This window comes from Cannabis sativa, chromosome X (genome assembly GCF_029168945.1).
Source record: "Cannabis sativa cultivar Pink pepper isolate KNU-18-1 chromosome X, ASM2916894v1, whole genome shotgun sequence".
Taxonomy (NCBI): domain Eukaryota; kingdom Viridiplantae; phylum Streptophyta; class Magnoliopsida; order Rosales; family Cannabaceae; genus Cannabis; species Cannabis sativa.
Window position 1 is genome coordinate 64,318,743 of NC_083610.1, and position 11,636 is coordinate 64,330,378.

The following is an 11,636-nucleotide window of genomic DNA, read 5'->3' on the forward strand; positions in this document are numbered from 1 at the left end:
ATCTTCGATAATAGGATTGTCTCGATTTTGATCTTCATCTTGGTGACCTATATAACGGCTAGTCGCCTCATATGGATCATTGGAGTCCCCTGCTTTGGTGAAACGAAGACCAAAATTTGTTCGGGTGAGGACCAAGATTACTTAGACGTAATCTATAAGTGGTCTCACTGCTTCCTTCAGCTTTCAATGAAAACACCAAAATGTTTACTGAGATTTTTGGAAACGGAATACAAACGATAATAACTGAAGAAACAAATAATTAAAATTGAAGAGCAAGAGAAAAGACAAACAATTTTTTACGTGGTTGGGGTGTTAATTAGCCTTAGTCCACGAGTCAACGATATTCAATAGTTCTTAGCTTGAAAAATCCTTTAGGAATACAAAGAATATATGTTCTCAAGTTTTCCTGAGCAAAGTTTGCAAGAGAATTCAACCCTTAATCCATAGAATTCGACGGGTATTTATAGTAGTTTGAGAATTACATTTAGTTTTCTTTTTCCCTCTATTGGGGAGTTTACAGTGACTAACTCACTTGGGCTGCCTCGTGAAGTCCAGCCCACGAAGGAGAAGATTTGTTGACTAGGCAGATCAAATTTGCCTTGATTTGGTCTACACTGTGTGCTTTGATTGTGGAAAATTAACTGTGAATTAATTGCTTGATATTCATTTTAGGAACTTTCCCCATTAAATCTGTTACGATGCTTGGTCAAGATGTAGCATCTGTTATTTCTGTATTTGTGCGCAGGAATAAAAAAGGAAATCGGAAGAGTGTTTTGGGAATATGCTGTCTCGTCCCTCCAGTCTCATGGTACCGGACTTGCTTCTGGGAACAGTTTGCCAAGAGCGGAAGGTTTTATGGTCGCAAAGCTGGGATACGTTCCTGGAAGGACTTGTCCAAATGGGCTTGGCCCACTTTATCTTCGTTGAGGGACCCACTGATGGGATTTGGTTGTTGACCTGGATTTCACGTGTCTACTGTCGAAAACACGGATAACACTAACATTTAGAAAAGGGGACGGATTCTTGACCATACTAGCCTGGTCTAAATCCTGTTGAATCATCTCCAAAACACGCTTTAGCTCGAAAGCATCGATCCATGAAGGAGAGAGAGCCATTGTTAATCTTGGAGTAATTATGTAATAACGCGAAGTTGTACTTTTCGATTGAGATAGTCGTAGTGTAAAGAATTCAAAGTGGAAATACAAATTTGTTGTTGAGCCAATTTTAAGCAGCAACACTTAGTTTTTATACTATATGTAATATTTTTTTATGTTTTTTTCCTGTTAGCAACTAGTTTCTCAATATTTATGACTGCACGATAGTAATTGTTATTATTTATTTATTTATAATATAGGTGTATTTTTTTATTGTTTCTCAGTTGATTTTTTGTTTAGTTATTTCCTGTAACTAATTTTTGTATGTTAGTTTTTAATTTGGTTGCTTTACGTAACTAGTTTGTCTGTGTTAGATTTTTAATTAGCTAACAAATATAATTAGTTTTTATAATTCAATTTTGTAAATCATTTGTTAAAAATTAATCTGTGTGGTATGTCTTATTTTTTTAAGTAAATGAATTTTGTGTTTCAGTTATTTTTTTTGCTATTTTGTTACGTCTTTATTTCATTTTTTTAGTTGGTTGTTTTATTTGAAAATTAGTTTTTCGTATTTTATTATGGGCTATTTTCAAAAATATGGGAAAAATTATTAAGGTTATGATAAATATGGCATAAAAAGTAAATACCACTAAATATGGCATTATCTAACCAATCAAACTAAAAATATGGTTTTTTTTCTAAAAAAAACCATACAAAACATTAAAAAGAAATCTGAATTTAAAATTCATAAAAAAATAAAAACTTAATTAAATTACTATAAAAAATATTAAAATTCCCTTCATATTTATTTTTTTAAAAAAAATAAAACAAATAAAACTATAGTGATTCTTAGAAGTTGTCACTCGTCTTGGAAAAGTCATAGGAGTTCTTGTCGGCACGGAAAAGTCGTCGGAGTAGCGCCATAAGTGCGAAAAAAAATCGCCGGAGTTCTTCTTAGAAAAAATCGCTTCGGGAGTCTTCTTGGCTAGCCGAAAAAAATCGTCGAATTAGCATTGTCGTTGGAAAAATCACCAAGAAACGGTTTAACGATGTTAAACCAAGTTTCTTGTGATTTTTCGGTAATTTTACCGATGTGACAATGCCAAGTCCGACGACTATTCTGAGTTTGATGTCGGTCTTGAAAAAGTTGCGGAGTAGTTCACAGTGTTGGAAAAATCGCCGAGTTATTCTTGGCGTAAAAAAGTCGTCGAAGCCGGCATTATCGCAATGAAATCATTAGAAAAATCACCAAGAAAGTGGTTTTTTCGTCGAAAGCTGGTTTCTTCACCAAGAAAGTGGTTTCTTCATCAAGGAACTAATTTGTTACACAACAATAATAAAGATTATGAAAACAAAACAAAAATGATATACATCGAAAATAATTGAAACGATTTCATCAATCAACCAAATAGAGAAAAAAAATATAAAAAAATTACCAAGAAAGCTGGTTTCTTCATCAAGAAAAAACCGAAAACTTCTTGGTGATTAGCCCGATAATTTTTCCGGTGACAATGACAATTTTGACGAATTTTCTAGAGTTTATCTTGTTAGTGCGAAAAAGTCACCGGAGTAGGCATCGGTGTATTAGTCGTCGAGTTCTACCAACGCTAGAAAATTCGTCGAGCCATTGTCGTCGGAAAAATTAGGAAAAATTACCAAAAAACCGGTTTCTTCATCAAGAAACCAGAAACCAGTTTCTTGGTAATTTTTCTGGCGACTATGCCAATTCTAATGACTTTTACGAAGCTCTTGTCGGTGCGGAAAAGTCGCCGAATGCTATTTAGCGTCGGAAAAGTCGTCAAAATTGGCATTGTCAACGAAAAAATCACCAAGAAAGCCGGTTTCTTAGACTTCAAGTTTCTTAGACTTTAAGAACCGGTTTCTTGGTGATTTTTCGTGATTTTTCCTACGAAAATGCCAATTCCGACGAATTTTCGGCGCGGCAACTCCGACGACTTTTTCGCACCGACCGCTACTCCGTGACTTTTCCGCACCGCAAAGAACTCCCGGTGACTTTTCTGGCATCAATGACAAATAAAACTTCCTAAACAAATAAAAACAGTAAATATGGGATTTAGAAACCTAATTACATATATATGGCATATCAAATACCATACAAAAACCTAAAAATAAAAAAATACCATATAAATTGGCCAAACTTAAATGTGCCATATTTATCATAAGAACTTTTAAAATCCCATACTAAGTGTAATTTCCTCTTTTATTATTGGTTTTGTTGTTTTACATAATTGGAATGTAAGTTTTAATTTTTTATTTATTTATTTCAGGTAACTTTTTTTATGTGTTACTTTTTAATTTAGTAATTTTACATAATTAGTTTCTTTGAGTTAGAATTTTTAATTAGCTAATAAACGGAAGTGGTTTCTTAGTGTCTAATTCTAACATCCAACTTTAGTGACGACTTCGACGTCTAACTCTAGTTACTTTTTAGTGACAAAGAAAACTCAAGTGATTGTTTTGGTGATGATGACAAGTCCAACCACTTTCTAAGTGACTTTTTTGGTGACGAGACAATTTCGTTAACTTTTTTTAGTGAATGGAAAATCTTGTGATATTTTCGGTAGCAATACCAACTCCGATGACTTTTCAATGGAAATGGCCTCTTCAATGACTCTTTGGACAAAACTTTTTCTTGGAAAGTTTATTATTTTGTTGAGAATTTTATTTTTAATTATTTTTTTATATAAAATTACTATATTTTATGGCATTACATTTTTTACTATATTTTTGAAAATTCCTCAGTAGTTTCATAGGACCTAATCACTATCACGCTGCCTTTTGTCATTTTGGAAGTGTTTAGATAGATTATGGGCTTGTGGGCCTATCTTACATATTGGATGACGGAAGCACAGATTGTGGGCTCCACAGTATAACATGGGCACTGTCCCAATTTATCAACCCACTTGTAGAGATTCCTCTTCGTCATCCTAGTATCTATCAGGCTTCTTTTGTATTCTCTTGAAATTTATTAAATAATTGTAGAATCAACTTGCATCTTTTTAGATTAGACACCCTTTTGTATACTATGTGGAGCATCTTTCTTCACCTATTTATTTCTCATTAATTTTCAACTGATATAAAATAAATGTAATAATTATAATAGGAATCTCACGTTTGCATCTACAACTTTAGAAGTATGTATTATTATTGGGGTTTTTATAAAAATACTAGATTTTGAGCAAAAGTTTACAATTTTACTGTGGGGCAGAATTTCTTACAAAAATACTATCTTTATATAAAACAACCATAAACAACACAATTAAAATAATAGTGGAACAACCGTGAAAACTTAACACAATACACAGTATAAAACTTACACAAGATATTTGAAAAAGAACACACTATTTTTGAAAAAAATTTCGCCCCACAGTAAAAAAGTAAAAAAAAATTAGAAATTTCAGTATGTGGTGTAAAAACTACATTATTATAAACTTATTAGTATTTAGATAAAATATAAGGTTGTTTACAAAAATATGGAAAAAAATAATTAAAGTTTTGATATATATGGCAGGTAAATTCTAAATATGATATTTTTTTCAAAAAAAAAAAAAAACTTAAAATATGAGAAAAATCATTATAGATAAAAATGAAGGGATTATTTCACAAATATACAAAAACAACAAAAAAAATTATAAAAATATAGTTTTACGGAATTTTAAATATTTTTACAATTTTTTAATTTGTTTGCAAAAAATACAGTCTTTTTATGTTATACTCTTGTTAATTTGTTAATTTTTTGTTGTTGTTTTGATGTTATTTTTATGTATTTTTTTGTTATTTTTCGTGTATTGTTTCTATAAAAAGCCTTAAAAATATAAAAAAAATTCTTTAAACGTAAAAATGTAATTTTTTTTTTACAAAAAAACAGTGTATTATGTAATTATCCCTTTAATAACAAAATTGTAATTTGAAAAAGCTGCTTTTGTTGTGTTAAATTTAGAAAAATGTTATAAATTGTGTTATATTTAGCATAATTTATGACATGTACAAAATTTAACATAAGATTTAGCATTTTTAATGGGTATTCAATGATTAATATTATGAAAATTTGAGCTTTTAAGTTTAATTTTTTTTATTTAATTAAAAAAATTTCTCATACAAAAATTATATTTTTACGTTTACATTTTTTTTTTTTTTTTTTTTTTTACATTTTTACGGTTTTCTATAGAATCAACACGAAGACAAAAAACTACATAAAAGTAATATATAAATAATATCTAAATAACGTAAAAAAAAAAAATAACACACAGATAACAAAAAATTAACAAGAGTACAACATAACAAGAACATATTTTTTGTAAATAAAATTGAAAAATCATAAAAATGTTTAAAATTCCGTGAAACTGTATTTTTATAATTTTTTTTTATTGTTTTTGTGTATTCGTGAAATAATCTCTTTAAAGGGATAGCTACATAATACACTATTTTTTGTAAAAAAAAATTACATTTTTACGTTTAAAGAATTTTTTTTTTATATATTTTTACGGTTTTTCATAGAAACAACACGAAAATAATAAAAAAATTACATAAAAGTAACATAAAAATAACATCTAAATAACATCAAAACAACAACAATAAATAACATACAAAAAAACAAAAAATTAACAAGAGTACAACATAAAAAGATCATATTTTTTATAAATAAAATTTAAAAATCGTAAAAATATTTAAAATTCCGTGAAACTGTATTTTTATAATTTTTTTTTATTGATTTTGTGTATTTGTAAAATAATCCCTATTATTGATCATTAATGATAAAACTTTAATATACATTTGTTAATTACAATTTTATCGTAAATTATTTTTTAAACATTTAGGTGGCGTTTGGTAACACTTTTTTAATTAGTTTTTTGTTTTTAAAAGTAGAAAAAGTAAAAATATTTTTCAAAAACATGTTATAAAACTGTTTTTACTTTTCAATTTTATAATTAAAAATCAAAATTTTAAAAATAAAAAAAAACCACTTTCAATATTTTTTTAAACAATTTTTTTTTCTTAATCAATTTTTTAAATTACGACCAGACCCGAACCCAAATCCCCTCCCCACGGCCCTGGCGTTGAACCCGACTTTCGACTTGAACCCGAATCCGACCCTGGATCTAGACCCGACTTAAATAAAATCAAAAATTAAAAATAAAAATAAACTTTGCAGAACACACTTTTGTTTTCTGTTTTTAAAATTAAAAAATAAAAAAAAATATAAAAGAAATAAACTCTTCGAAAAAAAAAAAATTAAAAAATAAAAGTAGTTACAGAACGCATTTTTGTTTTCAAAAAATAAATTTTTTAAAAACAAAAATTTTACTTTCATTTTGTGATTAAAAAATTAAAAAACAAAAATATTACCAAACGACACCTTAATTTATTGATGATTATTAATTATATTTAACCTTTTGTCCTCTTCAGATGTGATTGTGCATATTGGAGCACAATAACAAATATAACATATGTTAATCTTTTCACGAAATTTAACACAATATTTAGATTTGATTTTGAGTTGGAGATGATCTAATTATACCTTAAACCTTACTTATAAAGCATTAATATTAAGAAAGCACAAAAAAAAAAAAAAAAAAAAAAGGAAAATACTACACGAGTAACCTGGTGTCTAAAGGTTAAACATCTACAGAATTTTGGGGAATACTAGACGAGTAAATCCTACTCTAGAAGATTTTACTTATGTAGTAGTGGAATAGCAAAAAGATGCCCAAACCATAGGAAACTTGACTGGTGACATAATAGCAGGTGAAGGGGACAAACGCCTTGCGATGATCGTATTGAACCTCTGTTGTGGGAAACCGCTAACTGCGATTAGATATTAGCTTTCTCAGACATGTTGCCTCCCGTAACACCCTGAACAAAGGAGACATCGTCCGTTTGAAATTGGTATATTTGCTGTGGCTGATTATGGTTCTCCATATCTGTGGGAACTGGCAAGTTCCCAGGATTTGGTGTTTCGTTTCTTTGCTGCATAAACGTGTCATAAAAAGACAGAAGATCAGAGACTTTTTTCTTTCCATCTTCTGGGATATCAAGGTTACTATCATCGTAATGAGATGCCTGGTTCATTTGTTGAGAAGTCGTTGGTATCTCATTGTTAATCTGAAGGTTTGGCAATCCAAACGCTTGGGAAGGATTGGAACCATGTGTACAATTCATCTGGTGATTATTTCTAGAAGTCTTGTTGAGAAAGCCAAAGTAATCATGATACATGAAGCACTCAGAGTACTCACAGTTGTATAATCCCTGATCCAGCACAATTTGTGCCCTTGACATCTTTTTCCTCCATGCTTTCTTCTGGGTTTGACACTGCTTTTCACATTCAACTCCTTGCTTCGACTCTCTTTTCTCTTTCAGCCGCTTAAATTGCATCTTATCCCTCCACATCTTCCTCTCAAGCTCCTCCACACCCATCTCTTTGTTGCTAAAGTCGTCTCTCAGCCGCCTCATCAAGATCCTATCCCTCCAAATCCTCTTCTCAAGCTTGTCTACGTCCATCTCTTCATCGCTATCATCCTCTTTCAACCGCTTCAATAGCATCCCATCTGTCCATATCCTCTTCTCAAGCTTGTCGATATCCATTTTACCGCAACCATAATCCCCTTTCAGCTGTTTCAATAGCATCCTATCACTAAACATCCTCCTCTCAATCTTTTCGACATCCATCTTTTCTTTGTTTTTACCCGCTTCCATACTAAGCTCTGGTTCATATGCTCTAGTATAGGGCCTGAAATAAAGACACTACCACAGCACCATAACTCTTACAAAATTGTCATTCACAACCTTGTTAAGGAAAACTAGTCTCGACCACTCTCTATACTGTATTCTCTTTCAATTGAACTTCCAAAGGTTGCTCAATGATATCCTTTATTTTTGTAGTTTCCTTCTTAAGAATACTCTGTCCTGAAACACTGCTTGGATCTGAGCTCACAAACAACACATCAGATTCATTGAATAATGATGTCTCTTATACCATAAAAACAAACAACCAATACAACACACAAACCCTAATTACTAGACTGACACAGATACAACAAGTAATCAAATGAATAAATAACAATCCATACACAATAGAAAGGGGCAGAAGTAGAGAAACGCATAAAGGGTTAACCACTCCAACCTTTATATAAATATATATAGATATAGCTCCTGAAAAAAGAAATTCGGCAAAACAGAAAAATTAAATATTTCTCAACAAACAATTCATCCTCGATCCATATTCACTCGATCGTTAAAAGAAAACTGGAGACAGCAAAACCTACCATTGAAGTACCAAATTTTGAAGTGTAAAGTATATGCTCAAATATTTATCACCCAAACAATAAACTTTAACAAAATTGTGTCTTTTGTAAAGAAAAGAAAAAGATTCTTCAATTTCTTCTTTTCTTTTTATTTTTTAACCAACCTTTTAACTCAAATTCGTATAGCAAAAAGATAATTATTTTTTTAGCTTAAAGTTATAGCCACAACATCAACAAAAATATGAAATTCACCAAAAGAAAACAAAACAAAGAAACCATAACAACATTTTTTTTTTTTTTTTGAGAATAACTTCATAACAATACTTAAGTACCCAAGAATTCAGGCAGAATAAAGATGATAAAAATGATTAACCTAAACACATATGAAAACACTTAATATGATGAAAATGATACCACTAAAAGATTACCTAGAATCTCTGAAAGTTCCTGCAGAAAGCTCTGAAAAATAACCCAAGTTGATGATTTAACAAGAAGAAAGAAAGATAAATAAAAAAGAAATACAGAACGAGGTAAAAGGAAGAAGAGAGAGAGACAGAGAATAGGAAGAAGAAGATTGAAAGGGGCGAGCAGGGCAGGGCAGTCAGAAACAACAGCAACTTTCCTCTCTATCTTTTTCTTTTTCTTTTTCAATTTTATACTTTTGGGTAATAATAATGGGTAATACGTTGTCCCTGCTTAGGTGGTGTTTATAACTGAACACGTGTTACAATACTTCCACTCCACTGTTTTTTTGCCAATCAGGCCCCCACAACTACTTACTCTTATATTCTCTTTATTACTTTAGCACGTGACAACACACCTTTTTCCAGTATCGTGAAAATTTACTAAAACACAATCTCACATTCAAATTGGAGTAACAAAGTCTGTGTTTCCACTCAACTGTTTATGTGTTTTGGTTCATCCAACTTTGAGAATGAAGATAACATCTAATATACACAATAATTAACCGAGTAATTTTCAGATAAAGGGGGCAATTTAAGGTTTTCTGAACAAAAACTATTTAATATTTATATTTTTTATTTTTTTTATCTGAAATAATTATTGAAGTTGAGACCAACCAAAACAACCTTTAAAAGCTTTCTGTGGTACTATTTCTGCTTTTATTTTCTTTATTCCCTAGAGGTAGAGTTGGATTTTATTTTATTTTGTAAGAACATGAAATATTTTTGTCAAATAAAACTAGCTTATAAACGCGATTATTTTAGTTGCATGAGTAATAAAAAAAGAGTAGCGTTTCTTATTTTTTTTTTTTGAAACATAAGTAGCGTTTCTTAATAGTTATGGGTTTTCATTTGTTAAAAATTAATATATATTTGCGGTTATTTTATAAAAATTATAGTTTTAGAGTACTATTATGAAATATTAGTATTATGTAATATTATAATTTAAAGAAAAAAAATAGAGAAGAGATGAGAATTTTTTGAGTGTTTTTATTCCAATAGGTGGTCTCCTATTTATACACATACAAGAGTCAAATATTAAGAAACAAAGAAAAAAGGAAACTAAGAAAAATGAAATGTTGATTACATTAATGGTAAAAGATTTGGACATTCACATAATTAATAATATTTATAACACTCCCCATTGGATGTCCATAATAACTGCCTTATTAAAAACGTCGCCGAGAAAACCCAGTGGGACAAAACTCGGTCAAGGAAAAAAGAGTGCAGTATGAAATTACTCCCCCTCATTTTGGCATTCATGGAGATCCTTTAATCGACGCATTCCAATCTTGTGAACCATCTTCTCAAAAGTTGATGTTGGTAATGACTTCGTGAATAAGTCTGCAAGATTATCACTTGATCTAATTTGTTGAACGTCGATATCACCATTTTCTTGAAGATTGTGTGTAAAGAAGAATTTTGGTGAAATATGTTTAGTTCTGTCTCCTTTAATGTACCCTCCTTTAAGTTGAGCGATGCAAGCAACATTATCTTCATAGAGAATTGTTGGTACTTCTTTATTAGATGTTAATCCACATGTTCCTCGAATATGTTGTGTCATTGATCTTAACCAAACACATTCTTGACTTGCCTCGTGAATTGCAAGTATCTCAGCATGATTTGAGGAAGTAGCCACCAGAGTTTGCTTTGTTGACCGCCAGGATATAGCAGTGTCACCGCAAGTGAACAAATAGCCAATTTGAGATCTGGCTTTATGTGGATCAGATAAATATCATGCATCTGCGTAGCCAATAAGTTGTGACCCACAATTATTAGAATAGAATAATCCTTTATCAATAGTACCCTGGAGATAGCGGAGTATGTGCTTAATCCCTTTCCAATGTCTATATGTTGGAGCAGAACTAAATCTTGCTAATAAATTGACAGAGAAAGCTATATTAGGTCTTGTACAATTAGCAAGATACATCAATGCTCCTATTGCACTAAGATATGGTACTGCTGGACCAAGGAGCTCTTCATGTTCTTCTCTAGGTCGAAAAGGATCTTTTTCTACATCAAGTGAACTAACTACCATTGGGCTACTCAATGGGTGTGATTTATCCATATAAAACCGTCTCAAAATCTTTTCAGTATAAGTTGACTGATGAATGAAAATTCCACATTTTAAATACTCAATTTGTAGACCAAGACAAAATTTTATTTTTCCTAAATCTTTCATTTCGAACTCTTTCTTTAGATATTCCACAGCTTCTGAAAGTTTTTCAGGAGTTCCAATAATATTCAAATCATCAACATATACAGCAATGATAACAAACTCAGGACTTGAACTTTTTATATAAACACATGGGCAAATAGGATCATTTTTATATCCTTCTTTTAATAAATATTCACTAAGTGGATTGTACCACATGCGTCCTGATTGTTTTAATCCATACAATGATCTTTGTAATTTAATTGAGCACATTTCTCGATTGCTTGAATTATATGCATCAGGCATCTTAAATCCTTCAGGGATCTTCATGTAAATATCACTATCTAGTGATCCATATAAATAAGCTGTGACTACATCCATTAATCGCATATCGAGTTTTTTACTCACAGCCAGGCTAACCAAATATCTTAATGTTATTGCATCCACCACAAGAGAATATGTCTCTGTTGGGTTTTATGCCCTAAATAAAACTCATTTCAATATAATCAGATTTACTTATTAATATAGATCAGAAATAACATTTAATGTTGCATGGTTCACATGATTTATTTCATGATTATATGTACATAATGTATAAATTCATCTGAAACCCTTTTCACATACTTGATCCTGTTTATTGTGCCGTCAACACATTGGAAAGTAA

At 30.6% G+C, this 11,636-nt stretch overlaps 1 protein-coding gene across 1 annotated transcript; it reads right to left on the reverse strand.

The window, feature by feature from the left end:
* Positions 1-6,605: 6,605 nt before the first annotated feature.
* Positions 6,606-9,034, reverse strand: LOC115711236 (ETHYLENE INSENSITIVE 3-like 1 protein). The gene is made up of 2 exons (XM_030639571.2): positions 8,785-9,034; positions 6,606-8,036 (listed from the first exon to the last, which is right to left on the reverse strand). Exon 2 carries the CDS (start codon positions 7,806-7,808, stop codon positions 6,927-6,929), a length of 882 nt encoding a protein of 293 aa, XP_030495431.1. The 5' UTR covers positions 7,809-8,036; positions 8,785-9,034; the 3' UTR covers positions 6,606-6,926.
* Positions 9,035-11,636: the final 2,602 nt, after the last annotated feature.